The 22,737-nt window shown below is 41.2% G+C and overlaps 1 protein-coding gene across 1 annotated transcript in view; it reads left to right on the top strand.

Annotated features, from left to right (window-relative positions):
* LOC106605032 (NADP-dependent malic enzyme) overlaps positions 1–22,737 on the top strand; it is a 169,036-nt gene that overhangs the window by 114,535 nt on the left and 31,764 nt on the right. The window contains exons 5-6 of the mRNA XM_082975261.1: positions 6,813–6,974; positions 17,892–17,995. Coding sequence (XP_082831387.1) covers positions 6,813–6,974; positions 17,892–17,995 — 266 coding nt within the window. The remainder of the gene's footprint in view (positions 1–6,812; positions 6,975–17,891; positions 17,996–22,737) is intronic.

Here is a 22,737-nt window from a genome sequence, read left to right as displayed (position 1 = left end):
GGTCATTGTCCATTTGGAAGACCCATTTGTGACTAAGCTTTAACTTCCTGACTGGTGTCTTGAGATGTTGCTTCAAAATATCCACATAATCCCATCTATTTTGTGAAGTGCACCAGTCCGTCCTGCAGCAAAGCACCCCCACAACATGATGCTGCCACCCCCGTGCTTCACGGTTGGGATGGTGTTCTTCGGCTTGCAAGCCTCCCCCTTTTTCCTCCAAACATAACTATGGTCCATTCTATTTTTGTTTCATCAGACCAAAGGACATTTCTCCAAAAAGTACGATCTTTGTCCTCATGTGCAGTTGCAAACCGTAGTCTGGCTTTTTTTATGTCGGTTTTGGAGCAGGGCGTCTTCCTTGCTGAGCGGCCCTTCAGGTTATGTTGAAATAGGACTCGTTTTACTGGATATAGATACTTTTGTACCTGTTTCCTCCAGCATCTTCACAGGGTCCTTTGCTGTTGTTCTGGGATTGATTTGCACTATTCACACCAAGTACGTTCATCTCTAGGAGACAGAACACGTATCCTTCCTGAGTGGTATGACGGCTACTTGGTCCCATGGTGTTTATACTTGCATACTGTTGTTTGTACAGATGAACGTGGTACCTTCAGGCGTTTGGAAATTGCTCCCAAGGATGAACCAGACTTGTGGAGGTCTACAATTATTTTCCTGAGGTCTTGGCTGATTTATTTTGATTTTCCCATGATGTCAAGCAAAGAGGCACTGAGTTTGAAGGTAGGCCTTGAAATACATCCACAGGTACACCTCCAATTGACTCAAATGATGTCAATTAGCCTATCAGAAGCTTCTAAAGCCAGAACATCATTTTCTGGAATTTTCCAAGCGGTTTAAAGGCACAGTCAACTTAGTGTATGTAAACTTCTGACCCACTGGAATTGTGATACAGTGAATTATCAGTGAAATAATCTGTCTGTAAACAATTGTTGGAAAAATTACTTGTGTCATGCACAAAGTAGATGTCATAACCGATTTGCCAAAACTATAGTTTGTTAACAATACATTTCTGGAGTGGTTGAAAAACGAGTTTTAATGATTCCAACCTAAGTGTATGTAAACTTTTGACTTCAACTGTAGAGTCAGTATGACAAGTCGTCCAGGTATTCCTGGCATGTAAAGATATGCCTGCTGCAGCCTCTAGCCGGTCTACCACCTGTTCACAGCTGTCAACACAATGGCATTTCCCTCTGAAACCCTGAGCTCACAGGACCTCATATAAAACTATTCATCACGATCCGATGCCCTACTTACATAGTTCCAATAATAAAAGCTACAAATCCAGAAATAAATCAGTAAGCCCCAAATGTATGGGACTATTAATGACATTTATGACATAATGACATTTAATAATAAGTGGTTTTGCTGTTAGAATGTCATAAACCCCTAATCATGTGTTCATTAGGCATTAAAAACGTGATTAGGTGGATGACATCATCCCTTGAGGTGGTGTCAGGGTGCTGTGGAACCAGTGTGGAACAAGGTTGTAAAAGTAATGTGCCAGAGTGGCCTGCGTCATAGACTAATCATGAAAAAACACACATGCATGTTGGGTTTTGGGTTCGAACATATTGTGAAGTTGACTGAATTGTTATTGATGATGAAGTGCTCCTGATGATGATTTTTTTATTTATTTACATTTTTTGCAAGATTTAATTTTTTCAAACAATATACAGACAAAATACAACAGACAGACGCACACAAACATTAATGTCATCACACCTGCCCAGACCCACATGTTCCCACCGCATCTCTTTCCAGTGCATGTAAGATTCTATACCCGTTGCAAGACCCACTGGTTGATGCTTATTTATAAAACCCTTTTAGGCATCACTCCCCCCTATCTGAGATATCTACTGCAGCACTCTTTCTCCACATACAACACCCGTTCTGCCAGTCACATTCTGTTAAAGGTGCCTTTTGCCTTTTGGTAGGCCGTCATTGTTAAAGTGACTTGCCTAGTTAAATAAAGGTTCAATAAAATAAATAAATAAATAAATAAATATTTCCTCAAATTGCACTATTCTGTTTTTCTCTGTCACCACACCTTTTCAATATTTAAATATAAATGGTTTAGATTTTTCCATTGTCTTAAACCTCTACAGGATTGGTGTGTCCCCCGCGGGACGGTGAGCTAATGTGCGCTAATGTGATTAGCATGACGTTGTAAGTAACAAGAACATTTCTCAGGACATAGACATGTCTTATATGGGCAGAAAGCTTAAGTTCTTGTTAATCTAACTGCACTGTCCAATTTACAGTAGCTGTTACAGTGAACAAATACCATGATATTGTTTGAGGAGAGTGCACAACAACAAAACACTTATCACGGCAACTGGTTTGATACATTCACCTCTGAAGGTAAATAATGTACTTACATTCAGTAAGCTTGCTCTGATTTGTCATGCTGAGGGTAAAATGTAGCATAGTTTTGTTTGTTAAAATCTATTTTTATATTAAAATGTAGGAACTGGGTTCTACAGTTTGAACCCCTGCTGTGTCTGGCACCGCCCCCCTCGCCCCATCTAGATGTGTGAAGGTTAGTGTCTTTTCTGTAGGGAAGCTAATTGTCCATCATTTATGACATTCCCAGGAGTGTGTAAACTTACATTTTGTATTACCATATAATTTTTGTATGTTCTCTATAGTTATGTACTTGAAAATGTATTAATTGACCAATTCGGCACATTTGGGCAGACGCGATACAACATTTTGAACAGTAATGCAATGGTTCATTGAATCAGTCTAAAAATGTTGCACATACACTGCTGCCATCTAGTGGCCAAAATTGCGCCTGGACTCCTAAGTGATATAATGGCCTTTCTTTTGCATTTCAAAGATGATGGAGAGAAAAAAGAAAACACATATTTTTTTCTTTGTATTATCTTTTACCAGATCTAATGTGTTATATTCTCCTACATTAATTTTCCACAAACGTCAAAGTGTTTCCTTTCAAATGGTATCAATAATATGCATATTCTTGCTTCAGGTCCTGAGCTACAGGCAGTTAGATTTGGGTATGTCATTTGATTTCCAGATTTTAAGAAAAACATTTTTCAAAATGATTGATGAGAAAAGTATGGTGCAACCCATTGGGTATCTCATCGCACCCTCATATGCTAAGTTTTGAAATATGCAGATAGATGGATTAAAAGTACATTTGCATTGTAAAACAGCCAACTTTCTATCTCCGCGCATAACATTTGGACTTTATAACACTCACAGAAGGCATGAATTATTGAGTCATTGTTAATTTTACACTTAAGGCATGACTGCAATTGTGCTGTCGAATTTGTGAATTTTGCCTCTTATATAATAATTCTATACATTAGTTTATAACGGATTAAGCATTCATTAACTGTAATTTCGTTAGTTATGTTCGAACGCTCCCTCCATTTTTGTGCCAATATCAGTTATTTTCATGTCTTGCTTCCAATAGTTTATATTTATAAGAGATTGTTTGTTGGATAGACTCTCTGCAAGGTTTTGTATATCTTACCTATCATATGAATTTCCTTTTCTGACTCAAATAGGATTCCCTCAACATTATTCTGATGTCCAAAAGATTTCAGATCGTATTTGAAAATGTCTACATTGGTCAGTCCAAAATGGCTTTTTAATTCTGTCATGGAAATAATTGTATTTCCTATTACCAAGTCATTTACGATTTCTATGCCTTTAGTTTTCCATGTGGGACAATTTATCGGTGAATTCTGAAAAGCTATCCAAGGATTGTTCCATAAGGCTGTGTTTTGGGGAGTGATTTTAGTTCTTGTAGAATCCATTTCATTTTCTTCCATATAGATGAGGAAAATGTTTGTATTTAATTCATTTTAGAATAAGGCTGTAACATAACAAAAGGTGGAAAAAGTCAAGGGGTCTGAATACTTTCTGAATGCTCTGTATGTCGCAGGTGAAAGCCTTGGGTGGCGAGTTGATATAATTCCAGGTCTGGAAGGTTAAACCACCTTCAGACTTAGGGAGATGTAAAACTTTTGTTTTTATTCTGAGTTTTATTTGCCCATATAAAGCCGTATGACAGGGGATACTTTTTTTAAAGAGTGTCTTCGGTGGGGTAATTGGTATTACCGAAAATAAATATAGAAACTTTGGGAGTCATGCTATTCTAAAGAGGTTTATTCTACCTGTACGATTCATGGGAAGATTGTTCCTTTTAATTATATCTGCTTTCATGTTGTTGAGAAATGCAATAAGCAATAAGGCCAGAGGAGGTGTGGTATATGGTAAATATACCACAGCCAAGTTCTTAAGCACGACGCAATGCTGAGTGCCTGCACACAGCCCTTAGATGCGGTATATTGACCATATACCTCAAACCCCAGAGGTGTCTTATTGCTATTTTATACAACGGATGGGTCTAATCCTGGATGCTGATTGGTTAAAACCGCATTCCAGCCTGTGTCTATTCCACAAGTTACCACTGGCTAAAGCTATGACATTGAAATGCCTATTTATTCTGTTCCATCTCGTTGCGCAATCCACTGTCTAAACAGCCCAGCCAGCCAATTTATAAACTTGATCTCCACTGTAAAAAGCATCTAGACATTATCTCCAATTTCTTTTAGACTAGCAATTGGTTTCAATAGTGGAGATGTGTATAAACCTGGTCTCTCTGACATTTGCAACATTGTTTCAATATTGAAGTTCGATCTCCAGCTATCCCATAATAATGAATGTGTAGGGGTCAGAAGTTGGGGTGAGAGAGACAGGCAGGCAGCTTTTCTCAGCCAGTCAAAATCATGAATCAGCATAATTTTTATGGGTATATACACTACCGTTCAAAAAGTTTGGGGTCACTTAGAAATGTCCTTCTTTTTGAAAGAAAATAACATTTTTTTTGTCCATTTAAAATAACATCAAATTGATCAGAAATACAGTGTAGACATTAATGTTGTAAATGACTATTGTAGCTGGAAACGGCTTATTTTATAAAAAAATGTTTAATGGAATATCTACATAGGCGAACAGAGGCCCATTATCAGCAACCATCACTTCTGTGTTCCAATGGCATATTGTGTTAGCTAATCCAAGTTTATCATTTTAAAAGGCTAATTGATCATTAGAAAACCCTTTTGCAATTATGTTAGCACAGCTGAAAACTGTTGTCCTGATTTAAAGAAGCAATAAAACTGGCCTTTAGACTAGTTAAGTATCTGGAGCATCAGCATTTGTGGGTTCGATTACAGTCTCAAAATGGCCAGAAACAAAGAACTTCCTTCTGAAACTCGTCAGCCTATTCTTGTTCTGAGGAATGAAGGCTATTTCATGCGAAAAATTGCAAAGAAACTGAAGATCTCGTACAACGCTGTGAACTACTCCCTTCACAGAACAGCGCAAACTGTCTCTAACCAGAATGCACAACTGAGCAAGAGGGCAAGTACATTAGAGTGTCTAGTTTGAGAAACAGACGCCTCACAAGTCCTCAACTGGCAGCTTCATTAAATAGTACCCGCAAAACACCAGTCTAAACATCAACAGTGAAGAGGCGACTCCGGGATGCTGGCCTTCTAGGCAGGGTTGCAAAGGAAAAGCCATATCTCAGACTGGCCAATAAAAAGAAAAGATTAAGATGGGCAAAATAACACAGACACTGGACAGAGGAACTCTGCATAGAAGGCCAACATCCCGGAGTCGCCTCTTCACTGTTCACATTGAGACTGGTGTTTTGGATATTTCTAAGTGACCACAAACTATTGAACAGTAGCGTATAGAAAGACATTTCAATAGAAAACAGGTCAAACGAAACGAAATGCAGCTAATTTGCAGTCTTTCCAACTTCAGTTTGAAGTGATTGTGTTATCTGTGTTGTTGCCTAGCTCCTCTGAACAACAGTTTCCTGACGAGAGAGCACATTTTCTATGCCAGGTGAAATTGCGCATCATTAGCTCATTGTTATGGATGTATCCAAATAAATGTCACTAAAAAACAGCTTAAACAAATGCAAACGCAGCTGTTTTCTGTTATTCTGGCTGCACTGTTTGACGTGACTGTAAGTTAGTCGTAGTTGGCTAGCTATCAAGCAAGGGATAAGAATGTTGCCATAGATATAAATCCATCAAAATAATGTTTTTAATGAAAATATGTCAATCATTATTTGAATATGTTGCTAACCCGTTGTATAAAAGTGATAATGCCCCCAAAGCAGGTGTTTGGAGGATATATTGGCATGGTTTGCCGCCACTCGTCTTAGTCTCAGGCCTAATAACAGCCATGCCATATCATCCAAACACCGGCTTCTCGGCCATTATCACTTAAATACCAATGTAATTAGAGCAGTAAAAAAAAGAAAATGTTACCCGTGGTATACGGTCTGATATAACACGTCTTTCAGACAATCAGCATTCAGAGCTCGAACCACCCAGTTTATAATTATCTTTATATATTTGTTGTTGGTCATTTATTCAGCATGATGATGTTTTAATGTCAATCAAGTTATTGTGAAGCCAAAGCCACATTTCCTGGACAATAGAGGGTTTTTTTCAAAACACCCCTGGTGATCAGGTTGTGTTACACAATCGTTCATTTGTAAATTCCACATTGAGAACGTCAGGCAATTCGTTTGTTGTTTTTTGTTTAATAAGAGTGCATGATTAGGTTGTGTGAAGCAAGACCGGGCCAGACCTAGAGGGGAGATGGAGTAGAGAAGCAGGATTGGTGAGGGGTTTGCTTGGAAGGGTAGTATGGGATGACTGTTATCTAGAGCCATAGACAGTGTGCTCTGACTGATAATGTATTTGATTGACATAGACTCACAGGTGTGATGTGATTGACAGGCGGTGTGTGTGACAGACGGAGAGAGGATCCTGGGCCTGGGGGACCTGGGCTGCTACGGCATGGGCATCCCTGTGGGCAAACTGGCACTCTACACGGCCTGTGGAGGCATGCCACCCCAGCAGTGTCTGCCAGTCATGCTGGATGTGGGCACAGACAATGAGGTAAGAAGAGACACGCCTAACAACCAAGTGAATACATGCATAGCTACATGCAAACAAGATGATACACTTCACTTTATCCTACACTTGACACCCGTCAACTACGTAACAAAGAAAACTGTCAACTTCGTAACATATTATATGCTAGACGTAATATGCCAACTAAGAAAACACCCTCCAGTCAATACGTTATATTCAGGTAAGCCCCTCAGTCTCCAAACTCCAAATTTCCAAACACTAACAGCCAAGAAACGAGAAATTCTCACACTTTACAACGAGGAAACACCCTGAACGCAACTGAGGAAAGCCGCACTGTTCACCCATGCGAGATAGAAAAGCACCTATCCATCCTGCCAGCCCGCCAGCACTGCCAGTCAACAGTATTCAAAGAGGCCCTCTGGTTTGGTTTTTCCTGCTGGTCCCACTGGTCCTATGTATGGCCTGGCCCTCCTCCTTATAGCTGAAAGAGGAGCCTCACTCTGGGCCGGGCGGCACGTGTGCTGTGGCAACACTGTTAAACAGGAGCAAACTAAGAATAGTCTGTGTTGTGTAGAGGGCTATATTTAAACTCTGTGTATTTTCTCCATGTCATCTAGAGCTGGGCCAAGGGTGTGGCACTGCCACCATATGCCTGCTACATGGCTGAGCCATCCTATGATTTCCTGGGCCTGGACCTGCTCTCCTAGCCTCTGAGTTTCAGTATAAGAGTTGGGGAGAGGATAAAGGGTGATTTGGGGTTAGTTGGGTAGGTCTGGTCAAGGCTAGACATGATCTAGACAGTTTTCAAGATGCTGAGAATGAGACATAAAAGAAGACATCACTGTGAAAGAAGGATAGATGGATAAAGGGTGGGAGGAAAGAAGAGGGAGATGGATTTGCGGTTAGCTGGGTATAGGACTGGTCAAAGATGTAAACGACTGACAATAATCATTGGAGATGGAGAGAAACAATGAGAGACACTCCATGGGCAACAAAATGAGGACACCAGTATAAAAGAGGGATAAATAAAGGAAGGGGGAGGGAAAGATAAGGAGACGGGAAGCAGAGTTGAACAGAGGGACTAGCCCAATCCCTGTCAGATGTAGCATTCGCTGTGTGGATGGTCTCCACAAACTCTCTCCATGTTCTCTTATGTCGGCTGGCCAATTCATACTTCATCAAACCACACTGAGACCCAGAAGAAATCCCTCTTATTCATAAAACACACACAAAAGGCCTATGAGGGAACCTATAAAAGATCATACACTACAGCAGGAATACTGTAGGTGGCATTGGATCTTGGTGTACAGGATTATGTTTTCTCGCTCTGCCAGTTTCTCCCACTCTGTTCTACCTCATAGCAGAGGTAAATACCACACTCTTCTGCCCCCATCCCTTTAATAGCATCTCCATACACTCTTCTATGCATGAACTCCATTGTTCTATTGAAATATTTTGAAAGAGACTATCACAGGTCCAGTTTAGGGATGCTTGGGTGATTGTCAACTATTCCCGGACATTTATAGGCATCAAAACACCACTTTAACTAGCTGCCTCAGAGACTATCTGTGTCCTCAATGCACTCTGTAGCTGCTGCCAGAGGATGGAAGCAAATGGGGGTTTATTTGTGTGTGTGTGTGTGTGTGTGTGTGTGTGTGTGTGTGTGTGTGTGTGTGTGTGTGTGTGTGTGTGTGTGTGTGTGTGTGTGTGTGTGTGTGTGTGTGTGTGTGTGTGTGTGTGTGTGTGTGTGTGTGTGTGTGTGTGTGCACGCACTCTTAGAAAAAAAGTGCTATCTAGAACCTAAAAGGGTTCTTCGGCTGTCCCCATAGCGAATCCCTTTGAAGAACCCTTTTCAGAACCAAAAAGGGTTCTCCTATGGGGACAGCTGAAGAACTCTTTTGGAACCCTTTTTTCTAAGAGTATGTGTCTGTAGTGTCAGTGTGCGTGCATGTTTGAGATGTGTTTCTCTGCTATGCCTGGATTTGGCTCGGTCTGGTCTACCTTCTATGTTCCTCTATTCATCTCTGTATGTATGGAAGTGTGTGTGTGGAGTATTTTTTATTATATGTGTGCATTTAGTGATGTGTGCTCATATTTCATGCTACTCTCCCTTTGTGTGATGTGTGTCTGTGGCGGGGACTGAATTGGAACGTTTATCAATAAAATAAAACAACTATTGAGAATAATGGGCAGACCTTCAAGTCACACACAGTGCTGGAATGGGCCGTAACCTTCATGTGTGAAAAGGTGTTCTTCCTCACACTCAGAGAAGTTACAGGTTTCTGCCTGTTGTTTTCCAAACCTGTAAAGTGTTTGCAGATGTAGCACTGCAAAATAATATCACACAGCAGCAACCCAGCAGCTCAGTATCTGTCAGAGTTTACATTTACCTTAAAAATCACCTCACCACCCGTGAAGCAGCATGTGCCAGCCATTACCACAGATCACTCATCACCAAGCACTCCATCAGGATCACTACAGGCACACAACCACTCATTCAGGCACGGGCGCACCCATGTATGCATAGACACAGATCTCTGTGTGTGAATGCGTGTGTACGTGCATGTGTTACACAACCTCACGAGAACTAAGACCTTGCACTGTAGTCTCTAGTTGGCCATCACAACCTTTTCCATTTTTCCATTATTCTAAAGAGATGACAGGCCAAATGAGTTGTAATAGGATAAATGGAGTGCCTGTGTGTCTTAAGCCATATGGAGTTCCTCTGGCCTGACTCATGATACATTATCTCAGACACGCTGGTCTGATGCCTGATGCCGTGCTCCAGCCCCTACAGGCAGAGGGTACTTACACAGTGGTAGGAGGTGGTGGAGGTAGGCAGTAAATAATTGAAAACATGAGGCTTATTTCTGACCTTGGGTAGGTATGAGGACACCTGCACTGAGGTCAGGCATGCGACGTCTGGACCTTGACTGGAAAGACTGGGGTTGTGTCCAAAATGGCACCCTATTCCCTATGGGACCTGGTCAAAAGTATATAGGAATTAGGAAATACTGTAGGGTGCTATGTGAGACTCAGCCTGGATCTCCCTGTGGTAGTGTTGCACTGTAATTCCAGAACGTGATGAAGCAAGGGGGAATGTTTTGGGAACATGTCCAGTAAACAGATAGGATATGGCAGAGCTCCTGTATAGGATGTGAGTGATGCATGGGATGGGCTGTGCTGTGCTGTGTAAGGTGTTTCGGATGTGTTCTCTTCTCTAGGTGCACTGGAATGCGGAAAGTGGATAATCTCTTGTGTAAACCATCGCTAATCCTACACAGCCCTGCTACCTGTGGACTTCTCGCTCTCTCCTCCCTCTCACACACAACGCACATGCAAACACACACACTGTTTCTGACGCATCATTCAGCTCTCTAACATCCCATCACATGCACAAGCATGTATGCACAAAAAGATGCACATCGCTCTCTCTCTTTCCTCTCCCCTTTTGTCTATTTTCCACACACAGACATATACACTCACACTCATCAGTAAGACATGTCTCTGTCTGCACGTTTTCCCTCCCAGTAAACAGGTCTGTAGAGTGAGTATACAACACATACATTTTTTTTTCTTCTCTCTAAATGGTAATTAATCTAAATGTGGCTTGTGAGAAATAAACTAAACAGTGAGTGTTATGGGAAAGTTGGCCCTCTCTAATCTCGCTCTTTCTCTCTCCCACTCACTCTCTTTCTCTCCCTTTCTCTTTCACTGATATTACCTGGTATAACCTCTGTCACAACACACACACTGAAATGAGACCCCGGTGATGTCATCCCACACAATGTGTTGTTTGTCTTGTGTTGGCTGCGCTCTTCAGACAGGCCCCTATCCCCCTCCCCCCACTCTGCTCCCTCATCCCTCACTCTTCCCTCCATCTCCTACCTCGCTGTCCTAAACAGACACTGACTGTTGCTTTTGAACAGGGTTAGTTCCACCTGAAAGCAGAAAGAACAGCTCAGACAATCAACAGAAGAGTATCTCAGGGAGAAAGTCGACATATCTCAATGCATCAGTGCTGTGTCAACTGAGCCAATACATGAGATTAACTCATTCATTATTGCTCTGTCAGAGCTGTTGATACAGTATCTTTTTCCTCGGATACAGTATGCACACGAGAAAGTAATCTAGCGTCTTGTAAAAGTCAATCATTGAGTTGTCATACATGGACTTTTATGAACATGGTTGAGGATGTTGTTTTAGTTAGTGGTGAGACCTGTGTCAATGCCTGGGGTGGAAGGTTTTGGAAATGTCAGGGGCTTTAAAGTTACTCTGGGAGTTGTTAATGGGTATACCTGTTTTGATTGACAGTGTCATGGTCCATTTGTGACACAGAGCCTGTCCCAGCTCTGCCCAAATAGACTACCCCATTAAGCCCCCCCCACCCCCAGACTCCACGGAATCTAAACACTCCAGTCTTGATGAGGCATGACAGCGTTCCAGATCACCTCTTCCCAGAGGGATCAGAATTCCCTTGCGTCATGTCCTCAGTTGAACAGACCAGTGGCAGTCGGTACCGTTTTTAAGATGAGGGAGTCAGATTTTGTTTTTCATGAGAATGGCCTTATTTCTATTACAGCATATTGGATGACTGTCATTCATATTCCATTCACCTAGTTCAATGTAGCATCGATAGGTTTAGGCTACTACATGATACTCTAATTTTCCCTATACCCATCATGAGGTTGCTACAACCTAGCCAATGAATTAAAGTTTACAACGTAGGTGCACAGAGGTCGAGAGAAAAATTTGACAGACAGTGACACATGGACAGACAGTGACACATTCAATACTGCCTTTCACAATCTTGCCTGCATCTAGCTGATCTAGGGTGTAATCATTAGTCCAACAGTTGCAAACAAGAGTTTCTATTGGACAATTTCAGGTATGTTTATCCCCGTTTCGCTCTGTTTGCTTCCGTTTAAGAAATGTTTTTCAACAGAATCGGAAGAATGAATACACCCCTGATCACACACAAACACAGTTCACTTTTATAGCAGCCAAGTTGTATTCCCTCTCGCATCTATGTGCTCTCCTCCTCTAACCTTTTCCCTTCGCTTGTGGACTTCAATGCACAACACATCAGCTGTATTTGACCAGGTAAAAAAAACTTTCCAAGCCAAACCATATCATAACTACTACACACAGCCTAGATCATTGTCACCATATTAGCTAGTTAACATAGCTAATAGAACTAACACGTTAGTTAACCAGCTACAATAATGCGGTAACCTTACAGTGTACAGTCAGTAAGCAGTTTAGCAGTAACACCGGCAGGCCCCGGTGGCAATAAATTAGTAAAACCAGAAGCATAACTTGACTTGGAAGAGTTCCAGTGTTGTGTTGGATAGTTATAGCCAGCTAGCAAACAGCATCCCTCTGTTTCAGCAGGGTGTTTGAATAGGCTAAACTAGCTAGCTGCATTTCCTAGCTAAGTAAGTGGGAAAAAACAACAACCTCTATTGTTTCTCCTTCGTTTTTTAAGAAATGAATTTGTTCAAAACTATTGTCTTTATCTCCAATCAAATCAAAGTTTATTGGTCACATACACATGGTTAGCAGATGTTATTGAGAGTGTAGCAAATGTTTGTGAATCTAGTTCCAACAGTGCAGCAATATCAACAAGTAATCTAACAATTCCACAACAACTACCTAAGACAGGAAAATCTAAGTAAAGGGAGGGATAAGAATATGTACATATAAATCTATGGATGAGCAATGCCCGAGCAGCATAGGCAAGATGCAATAGATGGTATAACATACAGTATATACATATGGGATGAGTAATGCAAGATATGTAAACATCATTATTAAAGTGGCATTAATAAAGTGACTAGTGAGCCATTTGTTAGTGGCCAATGATTTCAAGTCTGTATGTAGGCATTTGTGAGTTTGTGATGTCTGTTTAGCAGTCTGATGGCCTTGAGATAGAAACTATTTTTCAGTGTCTCGGTCCCAGCTTGATGCACCTGTACTGACCTCGCCTTCTGGATGGTAGCAGGGTGAACAGGCAGTGGCTCGGGTGGTTGTTGTCCTTGATGATCTTTTTGGCCTTCCTGTGACATCGGGTGCTGTAGGTGTCCTAGAGGGCAGGTAGTTTGCCCCCGGTGATGCGTTGTGCCCGTCAGGGCCTCAAGCTTAATGATGAGCTTGGAGGGTACTATGGTGTTGAATGCTGATGGGAGGGAGGGAGTCAACTACTCACAACATTTTGTGCACTGCAGTGCTAGCTATTGTAGCTGTAGCTTATGCTTTCAGTACTAGATTCATTCTCTGATCCTTTGATTGGGTGGACAACATGTCAGTTCATGCTACAAGAGCTCTGATAGGCTGGAGGACATCCTACAGAAGTTGGCATAATTACTGTGTAAGTCTATGGAAGGGGGTGAGAACCATGAGCCTCCTACTGTAGGTTTTGTATTGAAGTAAATGTACCCAGAGGAGGATGTCCTCCGACTACCCCATCTACTGTAGACCGTTATTGCAATTATTTGGTAGACATATGGATATATTTTGTATAGTTGAATCTAAAATGATAACTTTTTTTAAATGTTTGACAATTACAACAAAAAAAATGAAATTCACTGAGGATGGTCCTCCTCTTTCTCCTCTGAGGAGCATCCCCTGAAGCAGACAGTGGAGCAGACAGGGGGGCCAGGATTGGGTAGAAGACACTCCCGGATTTAGAAACCTGGCTCCAAGTGGCTCTCTTTACAGACACATGCCAGAGATAGATAAGACAAATAGAAGAAGTACAGTATTAAAACACACAATAAAACACACTAGCTGACCACAGCGAAGAAGAGACACTTTGTAGAGTAGACCAAGCTTTGATGCAGAGTGTGCGTGTGTGTTAAGAGCAGATCAAAGTGTGTGTGTGTGATAAATCACATACAGGGGCCCTCTAAATCCAGGCCTTTCATCACCAAGCACTCCATCAGGATCACCACAGACATGCAGACAAGCTACACACACACACATGTGCGCGCACTCGACCTGAACTCAGGCCTCAGTCAAAGGGCTGAAGTGCTAGCATAGTTACTCAATCCCTCTTTCTCTCCGTCTCATTCTGGCCGTCACCGAAACAACTTTCATAACAAGCCAGCTTGGATGGCAATAAAATGGACTAACTACAGCGAAAGATTTCAAGGATGGAATGGCAGTAAATGAAGTCGTGTGTATTACGAGGCTGCTCCAAGCAACACAATGAGGAATGGGGAGGGATGTGAACTGGACTTGGGGATGGTAACCAAACCGTATTTCACCTTTCCCATCATCTTGGTTCTTCCTTTCCGTTGATCCAACCTTTGGTGAAAGGGTGTGGTGTTTTTTAGCCAAAAATGAGGCCTGATAAAAATCCAGCTAGCAGCAGTGGCATTTGAAACTCTAGTAAAGGAGTATGATATGCCGATAAGGTTTGACCTGTGGTATTTGCACACACAAAAAGAAAACCGGTGCACTTTTCTGACCAAAGGAACAATTTTCTATGAAGAGTTTTGGGGGAGTGGATTACTTCTACCCAGGGGCGAAAATCTGATATCAACTTTGGAGGGGACAATTACATTAATTTTTCTCAAGAGCAATTCCTGAGGGGGACACCAAAAGTAGTGCTGTAACACATAGCCTACATTGTAATATGGTAAATGTATATTGAGGAACCAAAGAAATAAGGTGTTTGCCGTACTCCTAACTACCGGTACCCAAAACTACACAACTAATCACAACAGCAATACCATTGCCTTTAACAAATCTTAGTTCAGTCACCAGTTTAAGTTGAGATTGGGGGTATCCATGGCATTTTCCAATTATGTTCCTATTTTACAAGTCAAAAAAATTGAGAACCTTTCATAATGTTGCCAAACAAAGACTCAACAAACTTACCTGAGACTCTGGGGACATATCTGTCCCCAACTCTGCTGTCTGTGTGCCATCTGTTGCCTGCTCTGCCTAATGACATCATTGTGAAACATTTCCATTAGAATTTCATTTCTTTCTTATGAACATTTTATCAACTGGTCTTTGAGATATTAGGCTACTAGGGTTCTTACTATGCGTTTTGGTGTATTGAAAAATACTCTGATGTCCGTCTTTTATTTTTCTGCCGTTTTTCTACATGGCTGGCTGGCTGGCTGGCTACACACACACACAGTGTGTGGGTTATTTACAGTAGGAGATGGGCTTCTATCATCTTCTATCATTCTATTTGGGCTTCGATCTAAAAGGTAGCTAGCAAATGTGAAATGGATTAAAATGACAAGAGTTGACAGCTGTATGAGTTCACCATTTACACAACATATACTGCAACCTTTTGTAATTTTAATAGTTTGTTTCATATTGGCTGGCTTCCAACAATAGCTGAATTTGCAAAGCTAGCGAGCACCAATTCCGTTTCAGTGGTGTTTGCTATAATCTTTGCTACCCGGGTTAAATAAAGGTGAAATAAAATAAATAAATAAAAGTTCCCTTGCGACAATTTAGCTTTTGCAACGAGACCATTAAATATATTTAAGACAATGGTAGAAGAGAGTGTAGTTCTGTTAAGTTTGGACTTCAGTTTATCGCTAACCTTATCACAGGGACTTTGAAGCACTAACTTACATCATCTGCATGCTGATCTTGGAATAAATTGACGATAGCAAAGATTCCATCTTTAACGACGCCACATAAATGGAATAGGTACTAGCTAGCTTAATAGTTAATATTTGCGCGCTAGCTCTGCATATTCAGCTAGTGTGTGTGCGCGATTGACTAGAATAACCTCACGTCAGTTACGTTCATTGAGTGCCTTTCAGACAGTAGTTACGACCCCTCTGTTACCTTGCCAACTAAGGAACTGGCAGTGGATCAAACATTGTGAGGCAAAGGGTGGGGGGGTTGCAATCTTTTGAAACTTAAACGCGCTATTAAGTGTCTATAATCGGCACAATTCCTTTCATTGCATATTATTTAAATTACATAGTTATGTTTCAGTGATATATTGGGGGGGACAAATCATATTTTTCCCAGGATGGGGGGGCCGTGTCCCCCCCATCCCCCCCGGGATTTCCGCCCCTGCTTCTACCAATAACTTTCAGCAAACTACTTCCACATATTTTTGTCCAGAAGTTTAATTTGAGCTTTTACCTACAGCACTGAGGTATTTTAGGGATTTAAGTATTACCAGCTAGTCTGACTTTGTTTCTCCCATAATAGCCCTTGTGAAAAGTGCCAACAGAAATGTAATTCAAACCATCAAGGGTGATAAGGCCAACACTTTTGATTTGGTGAGGGTCAGTGGTATCTCCCCCCCGCGTTTTGCCCTCAGAACAGCTTCAATTCGTTAGAGCATGGACTATACAATTGTCGAAAGCGTTCCACTGGTATGCTGGCTGATGTTGACTCCAATGCGTCACACAGTTGTCAAGTTGGCTGGATGTCCTTTGGGTGGTGGACCGTTCTTGATATACACAGGACATTTTTGAGCTTGTAAAACCCAGCAGCGTTGTAGTTCTTGACACAAACCGGTGCACCTGGCACCTACTACCATACTCCGTTTGAAGGCACTTACATCTTATGCCTTGCTTATTCACCCTCTGAATGGCACACGTACACAATCCGTATCTCAATTGTCTCAAGGTTTAAAAATCCTTCTTTAACCTGTCTCCTCCACTTCATCTACACTGATTTTAAGTGGATTTAACAAGTGACATCAATAAGGGATCATAGCTTTCACCTGGTCAGTCTATGCCTTGGAAAGAGCAGTTCTTAATGTTATGTACATTCAGTGTATATTTGCTGATGCTATCTGAACTGACAGAGGCTGCACTCCTCATTGCTCTTTTGGAATCAACGACACATGGTTCACATTATAGGGGGCTGAGGCTTACAGTGATAAGCGTGTGTGTGTATGCCAATATCACTTCATTCTTCCTTACTACTTTAGTTTTTCCACTGTTTCTCACACAGGAGTACACAAGCTGCCTCCTGTGTGAGAATGTGTGTGTGTGTGCTGTCTGTCCATTTTACTGTGGATTTGACTTTTAAGGGGACAACGTTGCCCAGAAATTGCATTTGAGAGTGCCTATTAAAAACCATAAATTGCTTAAGGTGGAACCAGTACTGTAGGGGTTGTTGACTGCTTAAGGGCACAAAGGAAAGGCCTCATAGGAGCAGGAGTCTCCCACATTTAGACCACACACACACACACACACACATCTATCTTCCTGTCTTTCGCACTATTTGTCAAACACACATGTGCATACACACACACACACACACACACACACACACACACACACACACACACACACACACACACACACACACACAATCTTTCTCTCTCTCACACGCACACAAACACACTCTCTCATACACACACACACACACACACACAATGTACAGTTAACACAAATACTTCCCTTTTCCTCTATCCCAATTCGTTTGAATGTGAATCCAAACACCAAATCATGTCTCACTTTCTCCCCCATGTTATTTTTTTTAGTCCCACACCAAAGAGATCATAATCATAGTTGTAAATCTTACTTATGTCACACAGTTCTATCCAATATCATCCAGTGGCTAGAACAGTCAGTGTGTGATGGATTTGCAGTGTGGTATGGATTTGCAGTGTGGTTGTGGGGGAATGGGCTTTGCTGAATCTGAGGGATAGTGGCCTTGTGAACTGTAACCCAGTCTTTTTTGGATAAGTAGTGGTCTAAAATGCAGGAGTAAATGGAATTCAACCAGTCCAAACACTCTCTCTCTGTCTCTGTTTCTCTCTGTCTCTGCATAGCGTGCCTCACAGTATGATGTCTGCTCCTACAGTATGTGTGACATACCCAGCTGCCGCAGATGGAAAAAGCAGTTATTCTCCACCCCTGGGTCTGTGTGAAATCTTTACCACTATATACTGTATGAACTGATTCTAACCTTCCCTCCCTCTCCCCCCCTCTTTTCTAGGAGCTGCTGAAGGACCCTCTGTACATTGGGCTGAGACACAAGAGGATTCGAGGCCAGGCCTATGATGACCTGCTGGAGGAGTTTATGAAGGCAGTGTCGGACAGGTACAGTAGAACTATTTTCACACTACTTAGCCGAGCTAAGCCCGAGATGTACTGGGCTAGTCTGGTTACACATCCACCGTAGGCACTGGAACCAAGCTGGAAAGGACCGCGTGCAAAACATTATATCTGAGCCAGCAGAGTATGGTTCAGGTTCAGACTATGGTGAAAATTAGGTATATGACTACTGCCCAAGAATCACACATCAACACTTCTGCCTTGTACTATGTTTTTTCTAAGGTTCAGGACAGTGACTCTGAAAGAGTATATGCACTAATGCCCTTATCAACCTAGGAACTGCATATGAAGAGTTTTTTTTCCAAAATGCTTTATCCACCAATTTTTCATATTTGTGTTTTTTCATTAAACATTTTTTTGACATATATCCATTATTTAGCTGGAATGGAACGTTTGTATCCTGTATATTTGACTGTGATATGTGGTTGTCTACGCTAGCTATCTTAAGATAAGTGTACTTACTGTGAATCACTCTGGATAAGAGCATCTGCTAAATGACTAAAATGTCAAATGCACATGTTCTGCATACATATCTCCTATTACTGTTTTTAATAATTTTTTATAAAAATGTTTAAATATTGATGTCACATGTCCAGTTGAAGTCGGAGGTTTACATACACCTTAGCCAAATATTTTTAAACTCAGTTTTTCACAATTCCTGACATTTAATCCTAGTAAAGATTCCCTGTTTTAGGTCAGTTAAGATTTATTTGAAGAAAGTGAAATGTCAGAATAATAGTAGAGAATGATTTATTTCAGCTTTTATTTCTTTCATCACATTCCCAGTGGGTCAGAAGTTTACCTACACTCAATTAGTATTTGGTAGCATTGCCTTTAAATTGTTTAACTTGGGTCAAACGTTTCAGGTAGCCTTCCACAAGCTTCCCACAATAAATTGGGTGAATTTTGGCCCATTCCTCTTGACAGAGCTGGTGTAATGGAGCTGGTGAAACGGTTTGTAGGCCTCCTTGCTCGCACATGCTTTTTCAGTTCTGCCCACAAATTTTCTATAGGATTGAGGTCAGTGCTTTGTGATGGCCACTCCAATACCTTGACTTATTTGTCCTTAAGCCATTTTGCCACAAATTTGGAAGTATGCTTGGGGTCATTGTCCATTTGTATGGCCCATTTGTGACCAAGCTTTAACTTCCTGACTGATGTCTTGAGATGTTGCTTCAATATATCCACATAATTTTCCTTCCTCATGATGTCATATATTTTGTGAAGTGCACCAGTCCCTCCTGCAGCAAAGCACCCCCACAACATGATGTTGCCACCCCCGTGCTTCACGGTTGGGATGGTGTTCTTTGGCTTGCAAGCATCCCCCTTTTTCCTCCAAACATAACGATGGTCATTATGGCCAAACAGTTATATTTTTGTTTCATCAGACCAGAGGACATTTCTCCAAAAAGTACGATCTTTGTCCCCATGTACAAGTTGCAAACCGTAGTCTGGCTTTTTTATGGCGGTTTTGGAGCAGTGGCTTCTTCTTTGCTGAGCGGCCTTTCAGGTTATGTTGATATATAACTTGTTTTACTGTGGATATAGATACTTTTGTTCCTGTTTCCTCCAGCATCTTCACAAGGTCCTTTGCTGTTGTTCTGGGATTGATTTGCACTTTTCGCACTAAAATACGTTAATCTCTAGGAGACAGAACGTGTCTCCTTCCTGAGCGGTATGACAGCTGCGTGGTCCCATGATGTTTATACTTGCGTACTATTGTTTGTACAGATGAATGTGGTACCTTTAGGAGTTTGGAAATTGCTCCCAAGGATGAACCAGACTTGTGGACGTCTACAATTTTTTTCTGAGGTCTTGGCTGATTTCTTTTGATTTTTCCATGATGTCAAGCAAAGAGGCACTGAGTTTGAAGGTAGGCCTTGAAATACATCCACAGGTACACCTCCAATTGACTCAAATGATGTCAATTAGCCTATCAGAAGCTTCTAAAGCCATGACATACTTTTCTGGAATTTTCCAAGCTGTTTAAAGGCACAGTCAACTGTATGTAAACTTCTGACCCACTGGAATTGTGGTGAAATAATCTGTCTATAAACAATTATTGGAACAATTACTTGTTTCATGCACAAAGTAGTCCTAACCTTGTGGAGTGGTTGAAAAATGAGTTTTAATGACTCCAACCTAAGTGTATGTAAACTTCAGACTTCAACTGTATATGATACGGATAGTCATGAATGAATTGTGAATAATGATGAGTGAGAAAGTTGGAGTCATAAATATCATACCCCCAAGACATGCTGACCTCTCACCGTTAGCATTTTTGGGAGGTATGATATATATGCCTCCAACTTTCTCTCTCATAATTATTCACAATTCATTCATGATTATCCGTAATCATGGTAACATCCACATTAATGTAGAGTGTTTAGAAACATATTATATTCTTATTTCCTATAAAAGTTATTCCAAAATTACACAATACATTATTTACCATTGATGTCTATTGGGCACTTATTGAAGGCACTTTGCTGATATTGTTTACGATAAGTAGCCTGTAATAGAAAAATGTAAAGTTTGAAATGAAATAAGTTTGCTAATATGGGTGATTTTGTTATTGGGACAGTTGATGGTTCAACCATCAAACTAGTAGGATAATAAAAATGGTGCACATTAATGTTAGAAACGCATCTTTCTATTCATCTTTATCGCATCAATTCAGGCAATTTATCGCGATATGGATATTTGTCCATACCGCCCAGCTTTAGTCAACATACTGTTCTAAGCCTATGTGTCGATATGTTGTCATACTGTAGTGTATATTACACATCAGACGAAAGAGCACAGACTCATTCTCAAGCTGACCTCATGCTGATGCTGTTACATGGTGGTGTGGGTCTACTGAGCTTATACATAATATCTGAGCCTTCAGTTTACACTGGTTGGAATGTGAGGGTGTATGTGCCTCTGGTTTGTGGGTAGAGGCCGTTTCTGAGTGCTGACTAAAGTGGTCAGATATCCGACCACACTATACCCCCTTCACTAAATTTCTAAACACTCTCTCTTTCTCTTTTTCTCTCTTTCTTGCACACACACAGACCCATCATATCCTGCAGCCTAGTGATGTAACCAATCTAGCCCTTTCAAGCCCCAGTCCCCAGTGCTTTCAGTACTGTGCTTGACATGGCAGGAAAGGATTGGTTATAGATGGACTCGCTGGACTTTACATTTACGTCATTTAGCAGACGCTCTTATCCAGAGCGACTTACAAATTGGTGCATTCACCTATGATATCCAGCGGAACAACCACTTTACAATGGTACACCTATATATTTTTTTTTTGGGGGGGGGTTAGAAGGATTACTTAATCCTATCCCAGGTATTCCTTAACCTCTATGGGCTAGGTGGGACGCTTGCGTCCCACCTACTCAACAGCCAGTGTAATCCCGTGGCGCGATATTCATTATATGCTAGCTTGAAAAATGGGTGTCTGATTATTTCTGGCTGGGTACTCTGCTGACATAATCTAATGTTTTGCTTTCGTTGTAAAGCCTTTTTGAAATCGGACAGTGTGGTTAGATAAAGGAGAGTCTTGTCTTTAAAATGGTGTAAAATAGTTATATGTTTGAGAAATTGAAGTAATAGCATTTTTAAGGTATTTGAATATCGCGCCACGGGATTAGACTGACGATTTGGTGCCACCTACCCTAGAGAGGTTAAAGACGAGACTCTCGTTAATCTAACCACACTGTCCGATTTCAAAAAGGCTTTACAACGAAAGCAAAACATTAGATTATGTCAGCAGAGTACCCAGCCAGAAATAATCAGACACCCATTTTTCAAGCTAGCATATAATGTCACATAAACCCAAACCACAGCTAAATGCAGCACTAACCTTTGATGATCTTCATCAGATGACAACCCTAGGACATTATGTTTTGTTCAATCAAGTTCATATTTATATCAAAAACCAGCTTTTTACATTAACATGTGACTAGCATGTGACTAGCATTCCGACCGAACACTGCCGGTGAATTTACTAAATTACTCACGATAAACGTTCACAAAAAACGTAACAATTATTTTAAGAATTATAGATACAGAACTCCTCTATGCACTCGATATGTCCAATTTTAAAATAGCTTTTTGGTGAAAGCACATTTTGCAATATTCTAAGTAGATAGCCCGGCATCACAGGGCTAGCTATTTAGACACCCAGCAAGATTAGCACTCCCTAAAGTCAGATTTACCTTAAGAAAAATGTTATTACCTTTGCTGTTCTTCGTCAGAATGCACTCCCAGGACTTCTACTTCAATAACAAATGTTCGTTTGGTCCCAAATAATCCATTGTTATATCCAAATAGCGGCGTTTTGTTCGTGCGTTCAAGACACTATCCGAAAGGGTAAATAAGGGTGACGAGCATGGCGCATTTCGTGACAAAAAATGTCTAAATATTCCATTACCGTACTTCGAAGCATGTCAACCGCTGTTTAAAATCAATTTTATGCCATTTTTCTCGTAAAAAAGCGATAATATTCCGACCGGGAAATCGTTTTTTATTACAAAGAGAGTGAAAGTAAAAGCATGCTATCCCCTCATGCACGAGCCTCAGTCTAATGGCCCTCTGATAGAGCACTTGCCAAACGCGCTAATGTGTTTCAGCCTGGGGATGGAATTACATCGTTCAGATTTTTCCCACCTTCTGAGAGCCCATGGGAGCCGTAGGAAGTGTCACGTCATGCCAGAGATCCCCTGTATTTGTTAGAG

This window comes from Salmo salar, chromosome 05 (genome assembly GCF_965601325.2).
Source record: "Salmo salar chromosome 05, fSalSal1, whole genome shotgun sequence".
In the NCBI taxonomy this organism is placed as follows: Eukaryota; Metazoa; Chordata; class Actinopteri; order Salmoniformes; family Salmonidae; genus Salmo; species Salmo salar.
This window is presented reverse-complemented; position numbering and strand designations above follow the sequence as displayed.